The sequence below is a fragment of the Sander lucioperca genome, chromosome 3 (genome assembly GCF_008315115.2).
Source record: "Sander lucioperca isolate FBNREF2018 chromosome 3, SLUC_FBN_1.2, whole genome shotgun sequence".
Classification (NCBI taxonomy): Eukaryota; Metazoa; Chordata; class Actinopteri; order Perciformes; family Percidae; genus Sander; species Sander lucioperca.
Window position 1 is genome coordinate 32,166,392 of NC_050175.1, and position 25,902 is coordinate 32,192,293.

At 39.5% G+C, this 25,902-nt stretch overlaps 1 protein-coding gene across 2 annotated transcripts; it reads right to left on the reverse strand.

Moving 5' to 3' along the window:
- Nucleotides 1-18,404: 18,404 nt before the first annotated feature.
- LOC116041408 lies at nucleotides 18,405-25,182 on the reverse strand. 2 transcript variants are annotated; one of them, XM_035999860.1, is made up of 7 exons: nucleotides 24,975-25,182; nucleotides 23,806-23,874; nucleotides 21,829-21,935; nucleotides 19,996-20,977; nucleotides 19,688-19,846; nucleotides 19,400-19,492; nucleotides 18,405-18,899 (listed from the first exon to the last, which is right to left on the reverse strand). In XM_035999860.1, exons 4-7 carry the CDS (start codon nucleotides 20,971-20,973, stop codon nucleotides 18,576-18,578), a joined length of 1,554 nt encoding a protein of 517 aa, XP_035855753.1. In that variant the 5' UTR covers nucleotides 20,974-20,977; nucleotides 21,829-21,935; nucleotides 23,806-23,874; nucleotides 24,975-25,182; the 3' UTR covers nucleotides 18,405-18,575. The 2 variants fall into 2 exon arrangements, with proteins under 2 accessions (XP_035855753.1, XP_031143171.2); XM_031287311.2 differs by lacking the exons at nucleotides 21,829-21,935; nucleotides 23,806-23,874; nucleotides 24,975-25,182 and having other exon boundaries at nucleotides 19,996-21,289.
- Between the last annotated feature and the right edge of the window lie 720 nt (nucleotides 25,183-25,902).

Sequence of the window (25,902 nt, forward strand, 5' to 3'; positions counted from 1 at the left end):
TGATAATGTCTTGCTACTGTTTGCTCCATCAGTCTATGGTTGGCACAATTAGCCTTTACATGCTTTTAAGAGCTAACGTTATCAGAAATAAGCTCATTTAACTAAATTAAAGTTACACTAAAGAACAATAGACTGTTGTCGATTCATCTGTATTCTCCCCCGATAATTAATGAAGTACAGTTACATGCTAGTGTGCATATATATTTAACTATGAGGGGCTCAAATGGAAATTGATGACTCTTTTTTTCAGAAATAGGAGTGTGGAGAGCCACGATGGCATGTGCACCCACCCAATACCTCAGAAGTAAGTCCATCTTCTCTGGCATCACCCAGAGATGCAGGTGGAGGGCTGTTAACAATCCGGGGAAGATGGACAAGGCTCGCAGGGTTTTTTTTCTTTTTCCACTGTGCATTACAGACAACCAACAGACTGTCAAACTATGCTCACTTTAATTGTAAAGGCAGCTTTTATTTCTTTACCCAGGCATTTGGACTTGACTGAACAGAGTGCTGCACAAGTGTTTTAAGCTTTATATGTTAAGCTATATTTTTATATTGTGGTTTGTAATGTCAACCATTTCTACTGTAATTAACAATGTGACACTAGTGATTCAACTACCCTTTTTTTTCATATGCAGACATGTCTTACCTTGACCCACAGCAGTGTTTTATGTGTGGAATGTACACCGGATTGTAAAAGGTGAACTACATTATTTAATTCATCAATTTAACCCCTAACCCTAACATAATCTTAAAAATATTGCCAGTGTTGTTTGTGGTTTATGTAGTTTTTGTAGTTAATGCCCATTTCAATGTGAAATAAAGGTCTTTCTAAAGCTACATTTGTTTTTCTGAAGTAACTATAGGAACATACACAATATTGTAGTCATACAAGAAGACATTGGTAATTTGATAGAATTTGTAATTGATTAAAAGTGTCTATTTTGGCTTTAATCAACAAAAATATGATTTCTCAAATGTTACCATACTTGAATGTTGACATAGAAGGATCAGGGAAATGTAGTTTGTGCTTTTCTTGTGTGTCTTTATGTACTTGTCAATTTTAATCACCATGAAAACACTTCACCAAAATCCTTTTAGATTAATTTATAGACATATTTATTTTGACATACATAGTCAAGTGTTTAGTAGGTAATTGAAAATGCACTAGGTGCTGTTTAATCTGTGTAAGGTTATTGCAAATTCATTATAACAAAAGTATTATCACAAATTGTTGGTTGATTGTGGTAGATGAGAGGCAGCTGGAACCCAGACTCCCACCCTCTAGACTCCACTCCTGCAATAAGAGACAGACAGAGAGAGGGAGAGAGGAGAGACAGACAGAGAGAGGGAGGGAGGAGAGACAGACAGAGAGAGGGAGGGAGGAGAGACAGACAGAGAGAGGGAGGGAGGAGAGACAGAGAAGCTACCTAGGAGCAGCAGGCCTAACAGTAACACAAGAGGACACATCTATTACAGGACTCACATTTTAAACCTCTAAATACCAATGACTGCTTAAGTGCTAAAAGTTGGTCTGTCCTTTCAGCAGAAGAAGCTGAACCGAAAATGATTTTCTGGCATCGTTATAATCAGAACACATTTGAGAACTTTGGATGTGGTCAATGCAATCTGTTTTCCACAACAAGATGAATGGCACCAAATACGCTGCTCTATACACCAGGTCTTCCCTCTGGCTCTGGTCATTCAGTTTTCAGTGTGGATACCTTTGTAAAGACAAACATGTAGTTAAGGCATGGTAGATCACAATGAATTATATTAATATATGAGCTTGTACATGAAGGCATGCTTCAGTTGAGGACATGCAGTATTAAGTAAACATACTCCTACATGTCAAATTTATCTTAGACAATGTGTATTGTACGCAACACTTTTTTAGTGATATGTACATTTTAGTAATAAACAGAATTTGTAAATATAGATTGTAACATGTATGTGACTCATCTTAAAACAGACTAATGTGCTGACAGAAGGTCTTCAAATAGATTAGCAGACACAACTACAGTAAGTGGAAGAAAGACCTCAGTGTAACAGCATCAGCAACAGTGGTTAATAACTCCTGCAGCATGCTTGTTAGGTACATTAACAGTCTGAAATAATGTATTTAGAATTTTGAGAAAAGAATATTGAACCTGGTGCTTTATACAATACATTTGGCTGCAGAACTGAAGATTTTTCAAGATAGAACACTTATGTAACTTTACAATAATATATATATTTTTTAATGTGCGACATTTTATTGCAAAAACGGATATTCTGGCCTACTGCCCCGTCCGTCGACGCGCTCCAGCGCGGCTTTGTCCGAGGTGAGGGTGACGGTGATGCTGTGTGGGTGTCTGTGCCTGTCCTTCGGGCGCCTCCGGGTAACGTTGCCCAACTCTCAGGCGGGGTACATATATTTCAGTATATTCAAGTAAAAGCATCTCCGCTTGTCCCGTGCGAATGCCCCACACAAAACCCAGATGTGAGGGGGTACTTTCTAAATCACACGCGGTCCCAAAATGATTCTAATCCCGTACGAATAGGATTTATATGAATTTGCACTATAACGTTAGCTATATCAGGCTTTGACTTTAAGCTAACATTACCATTACATGCGCATCGATTAGCAATAACATCACATATGGTTAAAAACAGATTACCGGCGAGACCGTTGTGCATACCTACTGTATACGACTGTAACGTTAAATATATAAATTTTAATCCGTTTATACGGTTTGGTCTGCATAACGTTATTAGTTAGCCCGCTAGCTTGGTTAGCAAGGTGCAATCTAGCTAGCTAACTGATATTCATTGGGATGCTAACGTTGGCTAACGAAAAACGGTATTAAAACAAAATGTAACGTTACTTACCGGAAAAACTGAACTGCCGACTCCTTTGAGTGTCTTGTCGTACAACCGAACGTTGAACAAGACATTATTAGGCGACCAAGTGTCACAGTCACGAAGACGAAAGCTGGTCAACCCCTAAAGTGAAGCTTACATGCCATGGATAAGCTTTGCTAAACCTCTGTCATGATTGACAGGCCGCCAACTGTCAATCACATCATAGCCACGCCCTAAAACATCCCCCGCTTTATCGCCGATTTTAAAATCAACGAGACCATAATTCAAAAAATGAACATCATTCTGTGTTGCAGAAGACTTAAAACTAGCGATTGAGAATATAAACTCTTAATTGAAATGTTTACTGAGGTAATAAATCAAGTGAGAAGTGGGTCATTTCGCCATAGACTTCTATAGAAACGGACCTCCTTTTTGCAACCGCACGTGTCGCCCCTGCTGGAATTCAGATAGAATGCAGGTTTAAGGCACTTCCGCATTTGCGGCATTTTGCTGAACCGGATGCGCTGTCCACTAATATATACAGTCTGTCGGTACACGATCCGTTCTGCCTGCACGATCCGTTCTGCACATGCGCAAAATGTTCGCGCATGCGCGGTTGTACGAGGATTTACGACACTGCACGATCTGTTCCACGCTTCCGGTCGACAGCCAAGCTAACGTTAGTTTAGCTAACAGCTAATTCGGCTAACTGCTAGCTGAGACAGCATGTAATAACTTTAAAAGACCCTCAAAATAAAACTTGAAAATAAACGTTGACATATATAACAGCTGTTACGTCAGTTCTACTTTACTTGTGCTCATTTAAAATACAATCACTCAATACTTGTCTTTATTGTTATTACTGTGAAGTCTTAATTTAGCTGTAGCCTGCTTTTCCCATTACGTTTGAGTTAACGTTATTTTAGACTGAATCTAGCTGTCAGCTAGCGGTTAGCCGAATTAGCTGTTAGCTAAACTAACGTTAGCTTCCCGGTGGAGGCTAGCCATAGGCTAGCGTGGAACAGATCGTGCAGGTCGTATGGATACGTAAAACAGTATTATCTTGCGCATGTGCAGAACGGATCGTGCAGGCAGAACGGATCGTGTACCGACACAGTCTATGGTTGCATCTCAGTAAGCTAGCAAGAGTAGGCTACACAACAGATAACGTCCGTGTAGCCTACTTCAAAATAAAAGCACTTCCTGTGACGGTTCGCAGTAAAACTAAATTACTGTTAAATAAGGTTGTGTAGGCTACCTTTTCACAAATCAGTTGTAAATCAAGTGAATAGTGAGTTTAATCACACTATAATTGAACATTTCCTTTAGAGTGTTTTAACCTAAACAACATGAATTTCTTATTGAAGTGCTATAAACAAACATTTTACAACAATGCCATACTTTTGAGTATTTTCATTTTCTCCTACTTGCCTATTATATGTTTTACTTATCTATTTTGTATAGCTTTAGTTACTTTGCATATTTATATTAATTATACAAAATATGAATAATCTATGATGCATTAAAGTGGATAAAGAGGAGACTTTATTGATCCGGTGGTGAAATTCACAAGCTAGCTGTCAAATCAAACTTCCCCTGTTATTTTGGTGAAAGTAACTCAAAAGTAATGCAAAAGTAGTGTAACGCATTACAATTCAGAGACAGTAATATTGTAATATAACTAATTACTCTCAAATGACAGTAACTAGTAATCTATAATGTATTACATTTTGGAAGTAACTTGCCCAACACTGCTGGTAAGGAGAATTGCATTAATTAATCTTAATTACATTAAGCTTACAGTAGCTAACTGTTTACATTAGCTTGTAGTTTACTGCATGTATGTAACATTAGCTCATTGTCCAGTAGCTTCTAGCTTTCAGACAAATGCAGTGCAAAATATGATCAGCAACTACAAGGTATATGCTACCAGCTAATGAGCTACCACAGGCAGTATGATATGAGAAAGGGTAAATAGTACTGTAAACACACAAGCTACAAGGCTACAACCAACATAAGAAAAGTCATAATAACACCATTGATAAACACCCACTAACACAGTAAAGGTAGGTCTAAGTGTGTTAAATGGTCAACAGTTGTCAGTTAAGACCATGATGAAGAAACTACACCACTACACAGTTACATGAAGTACCTTCATGTTACAGTATGCTTAAATATACTTGTGATACAATTCTAATGTTACCAGGACAGGTTGGATAACTACTGGCCTAACCTAAAGCTTTCTCCTTCTGTCTGCAGATAACTACTGGCCTAACCTAAAGGTTGGATAACTACTGGACTAACCTAAAGCTTTCTCCTTCTGTGTGCAGTCTTGAAGCAACACCATCTTCGGCAGCTGCGTCTGATCGCCCTTCATGTTGAATATACTTGTGTACAGTATACAGTAATGTTTGAATAAATGTTATAATAAAGATACACGTTTCGTTAATGTCTTTTTAGAGCTTGTATACCTAACGAGTTATTAAAACAGGTAGCATCTGAATATAATTATTCAGTTAGAAGTTTCCTGTGTCCAGGTCATAATTTGATGGAAAAATAAACATTGAAAAACTGTTTATATTATATACACACCCAAAAACTTAAAGACACAGACAAACCAGTTAATTTAATGCATTTATTTTTTGAATGGCAATCTCTAATATAGCAAATAATCTATAGTCCAGTCATTTTATGAAAAAAGGTTGAACAAATTGCAACAGAAGCAAACTCAACTGATTTTGTATCCTCAATATGTCCTGAGTAAGGAAAAAAAGCCCCAAAGAATCCAATTAGGGGAAAGTTTAGAAAAAGATCCAAATATAGCCTATTCATTCTTTTTCTCACGTGAATAGGGTAAAAATTTTAACCTTTAGATATCACTATGAAAGTTACTGAGTTGATTATTTATATCAAGACAAACAAAAAATATATTAAAAGTTTAGTTTATTAACATGGGCAAACGGTGCATAATCTAATTACGTATGTGCTAATTTGCATAAATACCACAACGGATCTAAACATTAGGTATAACCAGGTGAAAATGTCTTGTTGAATCTTGTTGACATCTTACAGTAGAAGACTTAATGTTAAGGTCTGAATGGAACCCATTTAGGTTATCCATGAGCATTAATACATAGAGGCAGGAAGAAGTACTTTAAACCAGCCTTTATTAATTATTATTGCAGAGATGGGGTTTGGGGCTTGGTTTTCTGGGGGCTGAGTCTGAGGGAAGAACAGGAGACAGAAGGGTGAGGAGAATGCAGAAGACAAAAGGTAGGTCCTGTTCTCCATCATCAAGGTTGACCGCCATTTTGGCTTAAAATAACTGGACTACTATTCAACATCTTTCTTTGGCCTCTGTCTCCCAGCTTGTCTTTTGCTTTCCCTCTCCTCCTTATCTCTCCCTTCTGGTGATGCTCGTGCAGCCTCCGTTTGTTCCTTAGTCCCCTGTTAAAAGACAGCAAACACAAGAAAAAGATATGTACCGTTATGAATAGGGATGGGAATCGAGAACCGGTTCCCAGTGAATCGATTCCTTGGAACCGTTAGTGTACCTGCTTAACGATTCCGCTTAACGGTTCCGCTCGTTGCAAATGTGTCATGCCCATGATGCCACACACGCGCTGCGTTCTTTTGGTTACGCAGCAAACATGTCATCGAGGCAGAAGCGATCTAAAGTGTGGTTATATTTCACTCGAAAAGACGGCAATGCAGTCATTTGCAACAGTTGTAAAAGTTTAATTTCGGCAAAGGGGGGAACTACCTCCAATATGCAGAAGCATTTGGCCACACAGCACGCAATCCGTTTGCAGGACTGTCGCGTGTTTGATTCTCTACTACTCAGCGACACAGCAACAACAAGTGAGTCAAGCAGCAGCGGAGCTAACGAGACGCCATCTGCTATTAATGCCAAAGGTAACTTGTCTATTTAGTTAAAGGAGAACTCCGGGCAATTTTTACGTTAATCTTGATCACTATACTTTTTTGAGTACTGTCTATAGCAAAAACCACGAGCCGAATTGGTGCTAGCAACATGGAGCTTCTGTAGCTAATGCCCAGAGCTCCCGTTAGCTAAAACTGCAGTTATGGGGGCATAAGCTAAAGAGTGCCTTTGTGCCTCTTAACAGACTCAAAATGCTATTAAAATGTCTGTGCAACACGAACAGGGCCCTTACATGACAACAAGATGCGTTTAGCAACTTAGCCATTGTTGAAATTCACATACCCTGTTATCTGCTAGCTGCCGTCTGGGATGAGTGAGTATGTTCAGCAGGCTCCGGTAATAATCATCACGCTGCAGTCCCGTGTGTATTTGTAACATAAATATCCATTTAGTGTGCAATCCATCTGGCGTTGGTGAGTAGGAGTCTTGTCCGTGTCGATCGTTGTGGTTTCCTTAGCCGGGCTAGCATGCCCGGCCGGCGTCCCTGCCTCTGCTTCCTCCCCGCCCTCCTGGCTTCACGCGGCCGACAACAATCCAACGAGCGCCTGCTGGTCTGGTGGATGTCTTCCAGAAGACCGTTCAAGCCTTCGCCGCGAAAAATTGTATTTTATTTCCCCCTCAAAAATAGGTAATTGAGCACTGTAGTGGTTATGACCATATTAGTGACTATGCTGCATGGAAACAGACCAAATTATGTTTGGGTGCTGTACAGTAAAATAGTGTTTTAGATGGCTAGAAGTCCCGTGGGAATTCAGTTGTAGCAGGAAAAAGGTACAAGCTCTTCCTTGACTGTTTACAGTCTGTGTTTTTTGTTTTTATGGCACTTAAATGGCAGTTTTATTTATTTTTTTGGCTGGACCAATAAATGTGAAAAAATCTATAGGTCCCTGGACTTTGTAGATCACCTACTTTTAGGTTTGTTCTGAGGTTGCTACACATAATTTGTGTATACTCTGAGTATGTGCGGTGTTCTTATATATTCAGATATTAAAGCGAGTTAATACAAACAAACAAATTTGTACTTATTTCCTCACCCAATGAGAATCGATAAGAGAATCGATAAGGAATCGGATCGATAAGCAATATCGATAATGGAATCGGAATCGTTAAATTCTATCAATTCCCATCCCTAGTTATGAATGCTATAACGGAACGTTATACTTGTTACATACTGCTCATATATTTTAGCTTTCATTTAACGTTGCTAGTGAAGCTAACGTCACGCATATACAGTAACGGCTTATAAAAAGAGAATGAAAATGAAAATGCCACTGGACATTAAACTTTATGAACACAAATGGCATAAAAGACAGCAACCCAGCTAGCTAACAGCCTAATGTTAAATGATAGGTTCAGTTAGCTTAACGTTAGCTCGGGGTGTATCTACCTAATTATAATAGCAATTTGTATCAGCATTAAAGCGTTGAGCTTTACATTGATGTAACACATTAACGGTGATAACAAATGTACGGCAAACACTACATTTACTTAGATTTAAATGATAATTGTGCCATCAGCGATGCCGCTCCAACTCCCGCTTAGGTCCGCCATTGTTTTGTTTTTTTAACGAGCCAGCAAAGCTGCGCGCATAGGATTGTGGGTGATTTGGGAGCGTATAAGACAGACAGTGCGTCTGTCCAATCAGGAGGGTCCGTCCTCTGCTAGATAGGCCCTACCTTTTCCGATAGAAGTTAATGCCGTTGTGTTTCATGATTTGTTGAAGTGTTTTCCTATTTACCGTTTTGTTTTGTAATTTGTTGAAGTGTTTTCATATTTGCTGTCGTCTTTTCCTATTTGCCGTTGTGTTTTGTGATTTGTTGAAGTGTTTTCATATTTGCTGTCGTGTTTTCCTACACTGTTAAGAATTACCAGCATTTCACAATAATTAACAGTATTATTTTACAGTAACTTGTTGTAATTACGTTTCACTGTAATATCCCAATGAATACCTGTAAAAACTACAGTATCCTTGGATTTTACAGCATTTAACTCTTATTTTACAGTAAAATCTTGCAATCTAAAACCTGCTGTTATATCACAACAAGGTCTGTAATATCACAGCAACACAATGAAAAAATTTAAGGATTTCACAGCATTAGACAGTATTATTACAGTGAAATATTGTATTGAAATATGCCCTGGGAAGTCACATGACATAACCGAACTGTTTTGAACTGAAGGCGCCATCGTGTCCCTCTTCTATTCCGGGCTGAATGGAGAAGGTGAGCCGCATGCATGTTTGCAGCAGTTACACCCATGTTATTTTAATATGATAATAATATTTACTTTCAAATAAATGTTTCTCGCATGACACAGTTCACATTTTGTTAGCAAGTGCCCGGAATTGTTGAAAGTTCTCTCACAGCATTTGCTAATAGTAGTAATGTTAGTAATGACGAGAGTTTCGCTATAATTTTTCATGTCACTATCACCGTTTAGATAAATCTGGTGTTTGTAAAGTTTATAAAACCAATGATGGGACAAACATTACTATTTATGTGTGCACATTTCTGTAATTAATCAAGGTTATCATAGATTAGCAGGGCTAACCGTTAGCTGTTTAACTTTAATAACTTAGTGATTCAAAAGGTCCATGAAAAAATATTTTTCCAGCGGATATCCTAGTTACAACATGACTGAGCTAACTGGAGTAAGTTAGTCTCATGTCGTGTTCGACAACGGGAGGGTTTTAACACTAGGGTTCCCACTTGTCCTGATATGAATGAATAATAATTGTAAAAGTTGTAAATGCACTTTACATTGAGTGAGCAATCTCAAAGTGCTACAGAAAAAAAACACTATATATATATATATATACCACTATCATTTTTGACATACGGCTAAAATTAAATTACAATGATCAATGATCATAATCTGCATTCAAACTGAAATTCTTATTGTTGGTTGCCTTTGTGTAATTTCTCCTTTTTCTTTTCTTTTCTTTCCAGGTCATCAGAGGGCGAGGCTAACCATCCTGTTCAGTGTCAGGCAGGCTAACCATCCTGACGAGGGACATGTCGTGATGACGCTGGAGTTCATTCAAAGGTATTTTATAAAGATCACATTTAATCTTGTAATTCACATTATAGTACAGGCTTCCAACTCAATGATTGTCTTGAGGTCTAAAATGCTGACAAACGAGGTACCTGAGGCTAGCCTGGTGAGACCATCCTGATCTCGCGAACTCATTCAATTTCGCTCTGCAGATCAGTCTGGGTAGAAACCCAGGCTGATCTGCAGAGCGAAATGTTATGCTGACAAATACCTGCCGGTCCAATCACAGCTATTTATTTTGTTTTGGGGCAGGCTATGTGATGATGATTTCGAAACGTCTATTGCGAAATGCGAATGTATTGAATGAAGTAGATGACATTTTCTTTAAAAGCAGAACAAAATGCTCTCAGGCCCTTAATTGAAAAGGATGTTTGTCATACTTTCAACAGGGTTTGGTTTTAATTTACCAACTGGCCAATTGCGTGAAGACGCATTTCAGTGGCGGCGCACGTTGATATGGCCTCTCATAGTAGAAAATCAACCACTTTGCCTCAGGCAAACCTAACCTGAGGCACCTTGGCTAAAAATGGCAAAAAAAAATTATGGTGAGAGTAAGATCTAACAAGTTTGGATTATAAATCTATTAGGGTTTGATGTGGGGAAAAAGCACATCAAAAAGCACACCTTGATAAATGCTGTCTGCAAAACATACTGTAAGTCTATTTAAAACTGAAACTATCTTTGCTTATTAACAGGTGCTTCCTGGGCATCAATCCTGAAAGAGGCTCAAAGACCAAGAAGCGGACAACAATGAACCCTCATGTGAGCACCCTTTTGAGGAAACTTATTGACTTTGAGTGGGTATCATAGTTTTTTTTTGCAGCGGTAGTTGTCAGGCTCAGTTTTGAGTAGCCTTGTTCTTTTTGTAATTTTTCAAGACAACTTTGCACTACAAGATTTTTACACAATGCTGTTGCGTGTGGACTCATTATAATGTTTGAGACTGAGAGGAGCGCCTGACCCCTTTACGACATTCCTTTATCGCTCTCTCCCTTGCTCTCTTATCTTGCCATGAAGGCCTCATTCCCATCCTGTCCATTACTGTTATTGTGACACAGCTAATTGAATAGTTGAATTGTGAGACAGGTAGTTGAATTGCAAGTTTGCACAATTTCTCTGCATTTTCTGCATTTTAAGATGGCTTTTATGACTAGAAAGTTGAATTTCTTGAACTCTTGAAGTTCTTGGCATCTGCTGTACATTGAAAAATATTTATTTGCTAATAAATATGCCATTGGGCTAACATTGACTTTACCTCAGAGTTGTTTGTTGGGGGGAGGGGGTTAATTGTACAATGATTGTAAATTCACAGTGAATGGAAGCTTCATCTGCATTACTTTTACAGTAAGTTACTGGACAATTTTAGCATGACTTCCACAGTATACATTGTAAATTCACAGTAAATTATTGTCAACTTGTACATTACTTTTACAGTACACACTGTAAAAGTACAGGGCCTTGTTGTAATGATGTACAGCAAAAGATTGTAATTCCCCAGTAATGTACTGTAATATCACAGTAATTGCTTTGTCATTGAAGCTGTGAAGTTACAGTATACAGTTGTGCTTTTACAACAATGCATTGTAATATCACAGATATAAAATTACAGTAAATTGCTGTGAGTATATCTCACAGTATATTGCTGTAATCCTTACTGTGAAAGTCATGCAAAATTTATCCAATTATTTATTGTAAATTCACTACGAAAAATTTTGCAGTGTATTTGCCGTTTTGTTTTATGATTTGTTGAAGTGTTTTCATATTTGCTGTCGTGTTTTCCTATTTGCCATTTTGTTTTATGATTTGTTGAAGTGTTTTCATATTTGCTGTCGTGTTTTCCTATTTGCTGTCGTCTTTTCCTATTTGCCATTTTGTTTTATGATTTGTTGAAGTGTTTTCATGTTTGCTGTCGTGCTTTCATATTTGCTGTCATCTTTTCCTATTTGCCATTTTGTTTTATGATTTGTTGAAGTGTTTTCATATTTGCTGTCGTGCTTTCCTATTTGCCATTGTGTTTTATGATTTGTTGAAGTGTTTTCATATTTGCTGTCGTGTGTTCCTATTTGCCGTTGTGTTTTATGATTTGTTGAAGTGTTTTCATATTTGCTGTCGTGTTTTCCTATTTGCCGTTGTGCTTTGTGATTTGTTGAAGTGTTTTCATATTTGCTGTTGTGATTTGCACTTCAGGGCCACTGTACTATCCAGTTGCTTCTACCACAGCTGCAGCAAGTTTTTGCGTGTTGTCTGGCAACCCGGGTGTCAGAATGGGCAGTTGACAACAACCATAGACGTAAATACCGCCTTTGGCTTGTGAGATGCTTCTGTGACTTCGCCATTTTAGGACGGACATCTGACTATAAAGACTCAGAGAATAACTCAGACTTTTGTGCAACTTTTATATGTTCATGCGAAAGAAATGTCAAAACCAATCAACATGGGGATAACATTTTACAGATGGAAAAGGTGTTTTACAATTTTTTTTATGTTACGAACGTGTTTAATTTAAAATCAAAAGAGGTAATGTTAATCCTTCTTTTAAGCTAACATTAAGTTAAGTGACTGACCTGATACTGAATTAAGCTAATGCTAGCTTGTAAAGTAAAGTATTTTTTATTTAAGTAATTAGTAATATATCAGTAAGATGCTGAACATGATGTTTGTTGTGTGTGTGTGTTATTGAAGCGGCAGCTCCAGGGCTAAACCGCAGTTCCTCAATTGGCTGCTTAAGGCGAGTCATTCCCCATAGACCCCATGTAAAAAAATCGCAGCAGAATTTAACATGTTTACAGCCTGGTACAAAAAAACGGTTTTGGTCTCTATAGATAATTTCCCCCTTCTTGACAACTGTACAGGGGTTGAATTTTTATATAACTCACCTGTTTAAATTATATTAACGCTTATATTAACGCTTAAAGCCGCACACTGTTACTATCTACACAAGATAAGGTATTTTGGTATGAAAACCTTCATTTTTAATTTAAACAAGTATTGTGTATCATAAATACACGTCTGGCATCTGTAGCAAAGCAAACTGCTTGAAAATCGGTTGGAAATACAGCGAGAAATTATTATATTAATTGTAATAACTCTGCCTCGATAGACATCGATAGATAGCATTAGGAAGCGCAGCACGTCCGTCCTAAAATGGCGACCGCGTCAACGTATCGTTCCAGTGAACAGCAGCGGCAAATGTGGTATCTATGTATAAATCTATGGACAACAACACACAGGCCAAAACAAAAACAAATATTTGTTTTTTTAATTAATTAATTTTAATTTAATACAGTAAATATATTACATATTGGACCTTTAACGAACTCTTCCCACAGATTCAACCCGATTGACTTCAAAATTGGTCAGTACAATCCCAAGGCCTTGGCCAAGCTAAATTGCCAAGCCATTGCCGTTCATAGCTGCTTGCAGCATTCATTTTCTTTATTAATTAATCAATAGTTTTAGTTTGCAGGTATAACACCTGGCATATCACCAGTTCCCAGAGCTGCAAGTGGGGTCTTTATTTTCATATGCAATAACAACCCTATTTCTCGCTTAGGTTTTGTGTTATTCTCAAAATCATAATTATTTATTTTTCAAAATATTCGTTTCAGTGTCTCAATATGGGAGCAAGTCTCACTGCGACCCTCAAAAGCACTTATCTCATTATGGCAATCCTGATTGGCTGGTGAACGCGTGCAGCAGCACCGCGGCTTTTCTCCTGTGCTTAGCACTGCCCAAGACGATTGTGATTGGTTTAAAGAAATGCCAATAAACCAGAGCATTTTTTCCTCCCATTCCTGAATGCTATGTGGAGTAGCCAGACTCTCCTCCAGCACGCTTTGGAGTAGGGTCTGGCAAAGCGAGACTAGTTATTAGGCAACAAAGACACACGAACACACGGAGAAGGATGGACGAGGCGCAGGCATACAGAGTGAAGTTTCTTGCCGCAACACGTAGCGATTGCCTCAATGTAACCAGTCTCGGCCACTGTACATTCGTTATTAGGCAACACAGACGCGCAAACACACAGAGAAGGTAAGTTGGAACAAAGCTCGTCTGAACATTTTTAAAATGTACTCCAGAGATGTGACAATAAAGACAAATTTTGGCTAAATTATTATTGATGCTGTCAAAAACTCTACAACTGCTTTGCAGCCAGAGTTTTGGCTCAGCTTTGACTTGCGTTACCTGAAACTAAGGGAAATATTAAAGGGTAAGGGAAGGACTGAAGATTTATTTTTTCATTTTATTTCAAATTATACTGTATTAATATTCTTTCACAAAACACAAAACAAGTTGCATAAGCTGAAATGTGTACACACACACACACACACACACACATGCACGTTGCTCAAATCTTTCCCTTTATACTCAAACATGTCCATTCGTCCACAATGTCCCACCCGCTAACTGCATCCTTCTACCATTTCGACTAGAATGATTCTTACACATTCAAAATGCAAAAAGATTTGTTTTTTCTAACTCTTTGGATGCAGTACAGATAGGTGTGATTTTAATGCTGCCTGCATAATTTTTTGCATTTTCTTCATTCTGCATTTTTACACACATCTCATTGCAGCAGCCAGGTATTGATACACAAGCAAAGCAGAAATAGACATATAATGAGCACAAAGCTCCAACCTGGCTGGAACATTTCGGTCATGCAGCCGTCAGGGAGGTTTGCGCTCCCGACAGTTGCACATGTTGGCTTCCTTAGAGCGAAGCTCCCCTCGGCGTGAACGCACTACCGCACGCCGGCCTGCTTTATGCATTCCCGCCCCTGGCCTTGATTCCTCACACTCTGTTCAGGGTGAGGGAACAGGGTCACGCACTGATTCTGATACCTCCACACTGGCCCCCTATGTACTGACTGGCAGAGATTTATTAGCTACTGCGTGCCCAGCCTTGGGGGAGTGGTATTTCAACCACATCCAGAGCGCCTGGCGATGTGGGCTTGGCACGTGAGTGGCTCGACCTGACCGCTGTTGGACTCCCACAGAGGGTGGTAGCCACTATCCAGAAAGCTGGATCTGTAAAGCTATAAGTGGAAGGTGTTTTGAGGAATGGTGTCCCAAAGAAGGACACGTTCCTTATCAGTGTTCAGTGGGGGTGATCTTATTGTTCTTACAGGACTTGATTGATAAACGAAAATCCTTTTCCACAGTTAAGGTGTATTTGGCCATAGTGGAAGAATAAAGGTTTAGATATCATAATTAATGAATTAAAAGGAGTGTTTTTGCCCAAAATATAAATAATAATAACAATAAATAAAATATCCGTAGATATAAAAATAATAATTATATATATATATATAATAAAAAATAAAGGAGCTATTCAGTACATTGGGCATAGGGCTCTTATAGCCACGTTTGATACAGACACTGACATAAAAACATCAGGGACGGGACGAGAGTAGGATAAGATAATGGCAGAAGATCAAGACAACCCCTCAAAAAAGCACAACAGGCATATTAAAAGAAAAAATTTATCAACGGCTAGAGGCCACCACAGATCCAGGACAAAGGAAAAAGACGCGTAAGATAATGGAAAAACTGATGAGTGATTGGCAAATGAGAGGACTAATACCGCCAGATGCTGCACCAGGTCCCTCAGGGGCAGACAGAAAGAGGGTACAGTACTATGAGAAGGGAGAGTTGGCCATGCACAGAACAGAATGGGAAAAAAGTGGCATGAAAAGAATAGAATAGGGGTAGAGGTACAAGTATGCCCAGTTCATCTTGACCACACAGGTCTAGGAGACTAAAACCTATAAATGCCCAGTAGTATGAATAAACAAACTAAACAAAGACAGGCAAAAACAAAATCAGTGCATAAACAGATAGGAGAAAAAACAGTCTGGGTTGTTTGCATTTCTTTAAACTAATCTCAATTGTCTTGGGCAGCGCTAATCTCCGGTTGCAAAGATGATTGATCTGTAAAATGGTCTCGGGAAGGAGCTTCTTTTGCAGCCCGCCAAAGAAAATGACACATACAATACTAAACTAGAACTGCAAGCAGTTATGACGGGGCCCAAGCCACCCACGGCAGTCGCCCCCGACGCCCCGGGGAGCGCGCGAAAGCGGAACCCGAAGCCCAGCGGCGGGGAGGCAAACGTCGATAAATATCGAGAGGCATGAGCCGCGACGTCAGCGGTACGTCGCCGTTGCAAACGTACACTGTAAAATCCGATTAGTTAACCTTACTTAAAAAAAGCATGCAAACCGATTGCACTTAAAAAACTAAGTACAGTAGAATAGGTATTGCGTGTTGTATTAATAAATCCCTGTTTAGTATAGTATACTTACTCTTGAGTTTAAGTAACTAAAAACAATTTGTGCGGTGTACTTGACAATTTACTTTAGATGTACTCCTGACTTAGTATAGACTACTCAGAATTACTATTTCAAACAACTAAGTAATGTCATGTGAACTTTACTTTGTGTGTACTCTAAACACAATTATTTAAGTTGGGCTAACTAATGTGCCAATTCCTGCAACTTAGAATTTCTTGTTTTTAGTTACTTGAAGAGCGATTCTGATTTACTTGTTTAAACCATGCAAACCGATTGCCTTGAAAAGACCAAGTAACTGTTACTTGTGTAAATTAAGTACTTCAAACATTCATTTTACCTTATTCCATTTACAGTTATCAATTAGACAGTGAATAGACACCAAACGCTCACCTATATGTTAACTCTGTTCTGCCAACTCACTATACACTTGTCACATAAATGTACCAGAGAAGTATAAAGTATCATAAAATAGAAATATTTAACACACAACCACATTATAGTTGAAACAGGTTTATTCCTTGAACCTCAACCATTGCTATTTAGTTTACAATGTCTTTGAATCTGGTATAAAGTATGCATTACCTTGACATTTGTAATTTTATTCTGATTGTATTTTATCATCTTAAAACTTATTATGGTGTGCTTGGCCCAGATAAACCTTGTTATTTCAATCAATCAAATTTTGGCACAGGATTTCACGATTTTGAATTCTTGACTTGGCTGATAAATAATTTTATTGTTAACATTTTTTTACCGGATTATTTATAGGAGTATGAATTTTTGGGAAATATACTTGATTTTATGAGTGTATCCAGTGCAGAGATGTTTAGTGGGAAAACACCGTCAAATCTGCACCTTAGACAGCTGATAGAGATACTAATTAGTTTTGAGGAGATAAAAATGTTAGTCATTACTATAAGTGATCAGTACCACTTGAAGACAACATTCAGACTAAAATGATCAATGTCAAGGTATTAGCGCCAACCACAGAATATCTCTTCTCACAGAACCAGAATGCACACACGCTTATTACTCTGCCATAAAATATAAAAACATTCTTCAAAAGTACAGAGTGAAAGCAACACCAAGGGGTGTGAACAACGGACTCTGTTGGACTGAATGTTTGCCTATCTGCCCATATACATCGGTACCAAAATTGTTCTTCAATAATCTTCCAGTAATAATTGGCAGTGTGAGGATGAAGACAGAACGGACCCAAACGCTAGGCTCAGCAGACAAACAAGTTTTATTAAAGGTTAGGGAAGAGGAGGGAGTGAGGAGGCGGACGCCGGGGACAGGAGAAGGGGCTCTGGGGCTGGAGTAGGATAGTGAGGGAATACTGAGGGAAACGGTGGGGCTAGGATGGTGAGGGAATGCGGAGGGAGACTGTAGAGCTAGGATGGTGAGGGAATGCAGGGGGAAGCTGTAGGGTAGGATGGTGAGGGAATGCAGAGGGAGGCTGTAGGGCTAGGATGGTGAGGGAGCTAGCGGGGATGCGCGGGGGAACCGGGACCAAGGGGGCCGAAGAGGAGGCACTGGAGTCCGGGGAAGAGGGGAGTCGAGGTGGAGGGTGGCTGGAAGCAGGAACGAGGGCAGGGCAGGGCAGGAGCAGAGCAGGATGAGGTGGAGAGCCGTGAGAGGGGGACCGAACGGTGAGGCCAGCTGACTGGAGGTACGGGAAGCGAGTGGAGAGGATGACTGCAGAGAGGAGACAAAAGGTTAGTGACAGACAAGGACAGGTAAGTATAATGTTTTTCTCAGAGAGCTTGTGTAGCGTGTCACCAGAATGGCTGAAGCAACGATCAAGCGAAGATGATGAGTGGATCCGGGGTTCATATACTGGCTTGATAGTAGATGGCTGGTAGGTGTGTGCAGCGGGAAGGGTGATGGTGGAATGACGAACAGGTGCGTGTAATCAGCTGGCAGGAGCAGGCGGGAGGAGGGAAACAACACAGGAGACACAGAATGAGGCAAAACAAATAGAAACTGACAGTGGGAATAAAATGGTACTGGGAAACAGAAAATAAAACAAAGACTCACAGCCAGCCGACCCCAACCATAACAGGCAGCCTTTTATAAAAAGACATACATTTGTCATTTGTGGAAAGAAAATTCCAACCCTGACCTTTTATTTAACATAATCCTGAAAAACTGCTTTACTTTTGTATTAACAATAAAGTTTAAAGACCAAACTGCTGACAGAATCAACCTGCTGACAAGTACAAGTGACATCCAGTTAGTGTACAATAATGACTATGGCAACCGATCACATGTATGAATGACCCACCTGCAGCCTCTTAATGTAACTTGCTGATGAACCCAGTGGCTGATATAAAACAATATGAAAGGAGTGCCTTAATTTAGCTAACAATAAAAAGCAACTGGACCCACTTTTATAAACAAATAATATTGTATGCCAAATGTCACTCTTGATTTTTACCATTCTAACTCAACAGGAGATTTTTAAGAGTTTGAAGTTTGGAGGGGAGTTTGTTCTCTCCCAGGCCAAGCATCACTCGTTGAATGAAGTTGAATGTGTTCTTCATGGCTTTAGGGTAGTCCAAGTGTAGTGCATAGGACAACCCAAACAAGAGGCAAAGTGCTTGAGGTAGGTTCTGGAGATTGTCCATTACAATACCTCCTTCAAGAATGATGGCAGTAGACACTGGGTCAAGATGGAGATGATTTGGAGAGAGAGGCTCATCTTCACTGATGATAGTCAGCAACCCAACAGATACCTGGGCCCAGGCCTCATCACTGTCAGAATCCTGTATACAACCAAACACAAACATTACAACAGGTAAATGTTGATTGGCATTATCAATTGTCATCAAGTCATCTGTCCTGCCAACACTTCCCTCCAGCCTATTTTTATTAAGTTTTCACTTTACACCCAGCTTACAGACATCCACTAAATAACATGAATGAAATTAAGCTCTGATGTCTGTCCTAATATAAAATGTATTCAGATGTTATTGCTGTTACAGCTAGTGCATGTGAGGGAGAAAAATGTTCTACCTCTTGTGCAGCATGGCAAGTGGGCTTAGCATTGTTGCACTCAGCAGTGCAACCCTGTGACATGGACTACAAATGGAGTTAGTTGAATGGCTGCTTCATCGTTTGTTTAGGGTTTTTGTTGTTTTATCTCTTTTTTTATCACCCTGCTGGCATACACTGAACTGTCACAGTTAGCATGCAGCCCATCTTTGTTCTGAACTCACATATACTCGATATACAGTATGTGCTCTTTTAAGATATGAGAACTTACAAAGGAGGTGTTGTAGAAGTTACTGGGGTCATCACCAAGCAGAACAGGGATGCCTTGGAGAACAAGGGCATGCACTGCTGTCACATCTGGTTTCTAGAAGTGGATAGAACAAATAAAGTTCAAGATTATGCAACATTCAAAAGTTACACTACAAACCCATTTCTAAAAGCGCATATGAAAAAGGTGTCACCATGTATGCTTAACAGTGCAGAGAACAGTTGCCGACTGGAGTAGTTATTTGAAGATCTAATCCACAGCTAAAACTTAACAAGTCTGTAGTCGACTGACCCTTGAATCAATTTGCTGCACAATCTCAGCCAGTTTCTCTCCAACACTTCCTTTCTTGGACTTGAAGATTGGGACAAAGCGTGGTGTGTAGCGGTCAACAGCACCAAAAAAGTCATTCTCCAGGTTTGTCGTGGCTATCCTGTTGAACTCAGAAAACACCTACAAGACACAGAAAAAAAATGTGAGCGAGTAGACTGGCATGAGCCAGTGTGGAAATTTTGGAAAACCTTTGGTTACCAGTCCTAAAACCTAAATGCACACTTTATCATAGGAGAATACAAAAAAAGCATATCAATATCCGTACGTACTTGTCTCTCTGTAAAAAGAGCTGCCCAGCGCTCCTTCAGGGTTTTCACTGGAGGTTCAGCCTCCACAATCTCCCGTCTCCGCAGTGGGAAGGTCTGGTCCATCTTAGATGCAATGACAGTTCCACTGGGGTTCCGTTTTTTCATTTCTTCAACCAGGAGCTTTCTTTCAACCTCTAGTCTATCTTCATTCTGCCCCTCAGGGAGGTCTGGTAAGTAATTGACCTCAAACCTTTTTGGTCTTTTGAGGCCTTTTGATGCCATTTCTGGGGCGCCTTTTTTCCCCCGATTTATAGCAACTTCTGCACATCCAGCTTTTCTCAGTTTAGTGCGATAGTTCCCCATTTTGTATGTCAAGCTATTCTTCCAGCCAGAACACCCATCTGGCGAGCCTGGTTCCCTCAGGCAGGGATGTTTGCTTATGAGCGCCAATGCCACAGAATGGCAACGTTCTTCATTTGGATAGGCATCAAATTTGTAGATCGCTTCAGCAAGCTTCTCCAAAATACCATGCTTCATGTCTCTTGGTACATTCAGGTAAGTTTGGTCTCGTAAAAACTGAAGATTAGCCTGTCTCAGTCTAAATTCTACATCAACTGAGAAGTTTGGAATCTCAAAAAACTCTGGCCATTGCTCTTGTCTTGTTGATGACGGTGAGCTGTATGTCGACAGAATCTCTGTATCATCTGAGACATTTGAGGCATCAGAAATGCTGGTGGTGGAAGCAGGCACCAGTGTCAGTGTCACCAATGAAATGACCTTCACAGTTGCTTTTGTAGCTGGCAAGTCTCCTATGTCATCTAGGTTGCAGAGGGAATAACCAAAGTCAGGGTCTTCATACATAAGATTGAAGTCATCCTGCAGCTTGCATTTTTCTTTGACTTTTATCTTCAGCTCTTCAACCGTTTCTGGTTTTCCATCCAGTGACACTTTCCGTATGTCCCCTTCATTTATGATGATTCTTAGTTTATAGCTTCCCATGGTCCTAGACAGAGTGAAGATCACTTTAGTACCCATTCCACATAATGTCATTCAGCATAATATGTAACGCTTTAGTGTGACATACACATTGCCTTTCACTCTATAGGAAGATAAGGGGAAAACATCATTCAGTTCAGACAGCTGGGTGACTGTGAGAGACCCTCCCCCACTGAAGCACAACTCATAAGCACGTAAATGTTCAACATACCATGAGGTCAAAAGCCTGCAGACTAGCAGGATTTCTGTGTTGATAACAACAATATGTGTTATTTGCTGGAACTCTGGGAGACCCGAGCAACAGCCAACTGAAATGATCATATCTGCAGTGTACGTTACACCATGAACACAAGCAGAAGATGCAACCAGCACTGTACTTTGCTTGGCGTTTCGCTGATGTAGTGAGCGCTGAACATTTTCTGGGAAAGATGTGATCATAACTGACCTCACTTTATCAATTTCCACAGAAGGCTTAAAGAATGACGCAGAATCCAAATGGAAGGCCATCATCTTCTGGTGTCTTACAGCCAAGGTTTGTGCTACATTCTTGAAATTATGAGTGTCATGCACAACCTTTTTGAAAAATTTGTGCTTCCCTTCAAAACGCATCGTCCACACATCGACTAGTGGGCCAAAGGTTTTAATCAGTTGAGGGTAATGTTCAATAAAATGATGTTTTGGACGGAGTTTGTATGTCGGAAAAGTTTGCTGCAGTAACTCTCTATGTTCTGAGATTTTGCAAACCAGAAAGTGGATTAACTCTTCAGTAAAGTGCGATGACATTACTATTTCTAGTATATCTTTTAGAAACATCAGTATCTCCCATGCTTGGTCTCCTTCTGGGATATTATGGCCTACCATCAATGGAAGCAGCCTCAGGAGAGCCCAGTTTTCGTGGCCGTTGCCCACAATGGTTCCCTTAGCGATGAAGGTCTTTGGAATGATCTGTGGTTTGTCAGCTTTATCTGATAATGTGTAAGGAAACTGCTTAATAGCCTTATTCAAAGAGTCCAAAGAAACATACTTCTTGGTCATAAAATCCTGAAGACACAGTGACATTTCTGCTGGTACTATACCCTCTAAAAAGTCATGCAGAATGTCAGGTGGAAAACCATCCACCACATGAAAGTGTTTTAAGTTTTCATTCAGTGGACACCCTCTTTTTACACCAAGATGTCTGGCCATAGTATGGTCATGTATAACCTCTTGCACATGTCTGTCATGGTCCTCTCTTGTCCTTGGCTGATGTAGACCTGATCTGACCTCCTTATCCTGTATGTCATCTTTCTTACACATACAAAACCGACAAAAGAGATGTGCTGCAAAACTCTCCTGGAATCCTGCCAAAGCGTGAGCCCCCAAGTTGTCTGCTGCTACATACAATACAGTGCCTTTAACACTTTCTGCTAGCTGTTCAACATACACACCGTGTTCCTCAAGAGTAACAAGATCCTGAATGAGAGGACGAAGAACTTCTGCATAGCCATGTTCCTTCACAGTCTTGACCTTACATAAAAGTGCAAGTTGTATAGAGTGAAGAGCTGACTGATATTTGGAGTCAAGATTAGCAAGTACCCAATATACTGCACATAGTTTGTGTTTTTTCTTGGATGTTCCCAGTGGATTAGCAACCTCAAAATCATCTATATATAGCCCAAGAGCAATCCTAAATTCTTCCGCATTCAAAAGAACATTTTCTTTAAAATGAGAGCCATCTCTGAATGAGTGGTATCCTTCTGGTGAAGCACCACATTCTACATGCAGCTCCTTATCCAAAATATCCTTATTTCTTAACAAAGCCTGCAACATTTTCAGTGTGGGGACATATACAACAGAACTATCTCTGTCAAGACGAAACTCAACTGGCATAACGAGAGGAAATTCTTGCTGTATATAAGATGCTCTCCTGCTAGCTGTTGATAAGGATCCTCCTGTAGAGGTGAATTTCAGCAGGACATTAGTTTGTGAAACTGCATTTACAACGTCACTCACAATGGAATTATCCATGTCCAATGTCCAATGTATCACCACAATGCTGACTGATAATCTCCTGGACTTTACTTTGAAGTAATGGCTGTGAAAGTAAGTGGATCTGATTGATCTGCTGAATAACTTCTTGTGTAGCACTTTCTGATATATGCAGGATTGTTTGCATTTTCAAAAACAGCAGCAAGGTTACGTTCCAGCTGACTTTCCAAGTCCTGTATGTCACCTACAGACTCTTCAAATTCACACTCAGTGTCATCCTGTGAGGAAATATCATTCTCCACTTCAGTCAACTGATCTTGATGTTCAATGTTTGATACAATTCCGGTTTTAAAATGTGTTGTAGCACTCCCTCTGTGTACCCTACTTTTGTGTGCATTAAATGTTGAATATACATTGCTGTGAAAATCACAGCCGTCGTATGGACACAGAACTTTTTGCTTAAGTTTTAAATGGCTGCGCAAGTGTGTTAAAAACTCTTCTTCAGTGCAGGGCTCTGTGTATTCACATAATTGGCAGTGAAATACAACTCTGGGTTTAGTTGTTTGTCCAATGTCTGATTGACAGTGCCAAACCGATAAATGCACTTTGAGTGCATTAAAAGATTTGAAAGTGCACAAGCAATCGTTATGAAGACATGGTATTGGCTGTTGCCGAGTAAAGCCTCCATGTTTTAGGCGATAGTGTTTTAACAACTGTCCTCTTTTGTCTGTAGAAAAATTACACTGCTTACAGGTCCACTGCATCTGCAAGAAATTATTTTAAGTGGACATTTTAGGTGTAAGTTATATTTGGGGATATATATATATATATATATATATCCCCAAAATATTGTCTACTTTATCTCACCTCCAGTGTACTGAAGCCCACTGACAAAGCAGCTGTGAAGAGCCCTCAAGGCAGTTGCCACAAGCACTTCTGTAAAGGACAAATAATGTCTTAGTTAAAAGAGAGTTCCACTTAAAGTGATGTGATTTGTAGATTAAAGACACATATGTGCATACTTTACAAGCATTACAGGAGAATGCTTGTTTTCCAATGTAAATCCTTATAGATATATCCTCTTATATGAATATTTGAAGATTCAGATTGAGTAATAAAAACAATTCGAAAAATTAAGTATATATAGTATAAACAATCCTGACTTAAGTAAAATTACAGCAATATTAGCAACTGCATTTACATGAAGAAATAACAGGGGAGAGCCGGGACACTTTTCAGATAGACCTCATTTTAAAAGAAAACGTTACAGACAAAAATAATTTGTTGTTGTCATCAACAACTCACGTGTGTGTTCTATCAATACCAGGTGCTATCTTGTAAAAATATGGAATGACTTCGGTTTAACTTGACTTTGAATGAAAGGTGCTTGTTCCATCCGTCCCGAACACAGGGGTGGGATGGAAGAAACACATCGATATACATTTTAATGTTTGTCTTGTTTTTATTTTAAATGCTTGACAGGGTCCTTCTTAATATGCAATTGCAAACGTAAATGTCCTTTTTCTTAATACAAAATATAACTTCTGCCAACCGTCATCATGTATTCTCAACGTTTGTGACTTTGCAAACGATTAAAACAGAAACTAGCAGTAAAGTAACTTATGTTCTCCTAATTGTCCGACCAATGTGGCTGCAAACTGTGTGTAGCTTACAAATTGCCTTGTTTTGTGTTTCCTCTACACACTTGATGCAGCAAATTTCATTTGTAACTCGGAATTTCTGTGTTGTTAATACCCAACATTCGACCATAAATACATCCACTGTGTCAACTCGGGGAAAACTAAAAATGACTGTAGCTACATTTAAAATGTGAGCGTTTTCACTTTAAGTTAAAATGGATTTTCAGGTGAATCCCGGGATGGCGGTGGAAAGCCGCCCAAAACATGCCCGAACATGTGCTCTGCCTGTTAGCTTGTTAATGTTTAGCTAGCTAACATATGATAGCTTATGTTGAGGCAGCAGACAGAAACACTAATTCACACACAAATATTAACCTAACTTGCTTGAAAACTTACCTTATTGTTCCACAAGCGATGAAATCTCCAGCAAATGTGTCAGCACAGTCCGATCGGCACCACTCATGGTCCTGAGCAGGAGACTGAACGTTGGTGGCTTCTACTGCGCATGCTCACACCCAGCCCTGATTGCTCTTAGGATGAGTTCCAAATAGTCGCTCTAAGCAAGTTAAGATAACTTCAAACAAAGTTATATTCACTCAAAACAATACGTAAATAGCTTTTTTCACCATGCAATTAACCGTTACTTTGTAAAAACAATTAAGAAGCACATATTATTGATACCCGGCTACAGCTAACTCATTAATGCAAGTTATGACAGCTATTGGAATTTACAGTGTAGCGGTCAACAGTTCACCTCCACGCATATACAGACTACCTTTAAGAATTCTCTAAAACAAACAAACTTCTTAATCCCCCTGACCGCAGGAGACAGCAGAGAGAAATGAGATCATTCATCGCTAAATGCTCAAAATGGCCGCCACGCCACGCCCCCACACCATCTGACGAAAAGTTTTTCTTTTAATAACTTTTCATCTTTAAGGTGTTGAGAAGATACAGACCAAATTTGAAGTCCATTGGATGAAATCTCTAGGAGGAGTTCATTAAAGTATAGCACCTTGACTTTTAGGCCTACTTCCTGTCGCCACTAGGGAGCGCTATGACTTTAAGTAAATATCGGCCTTTATTTGTCCTCAGGGTTGGACTCTTATGAATCCTGAATCCTTTTTTGTACAGCTTGACATGTTACATATTTGTACCAAGTTTCGTGAGTCTACGTTAAACGCATTCAAGGGGCTCAATTTTTTTAACTTTGTAGGGGGCGCTAGCGAGCCATTTTTGCGCGCCTATTCCCGAAACCCTTAAAATACGTACATTTTCACCAGACTTGATGCGACCGCCAAATTTGGTGAGTTTTTGAATATGT

Coding starts and splice junctions, on each gene's coding strand:
- LOC116041408 (XM_031287311.2), bottom strand. CDS start 21,024: ATGACATTATGTGGAATGGGTACTAAAGTGATCTTCACTCTGTCTAGG. Junction 19,847..19,995: donor CTCTTTTTACAGAGAGACAA/GTACGTACGGAT, acceptor TGTGTCTTGTAG/GTGTTTTCTGAGTTCAACAG. Junction 18,900..19,399: donor ACTTCTACAACACCTCCTTT/GTAAGTTCTCAT, acceptor GGTTGTATACAG/GATTCTGACAGTGATGAGGC.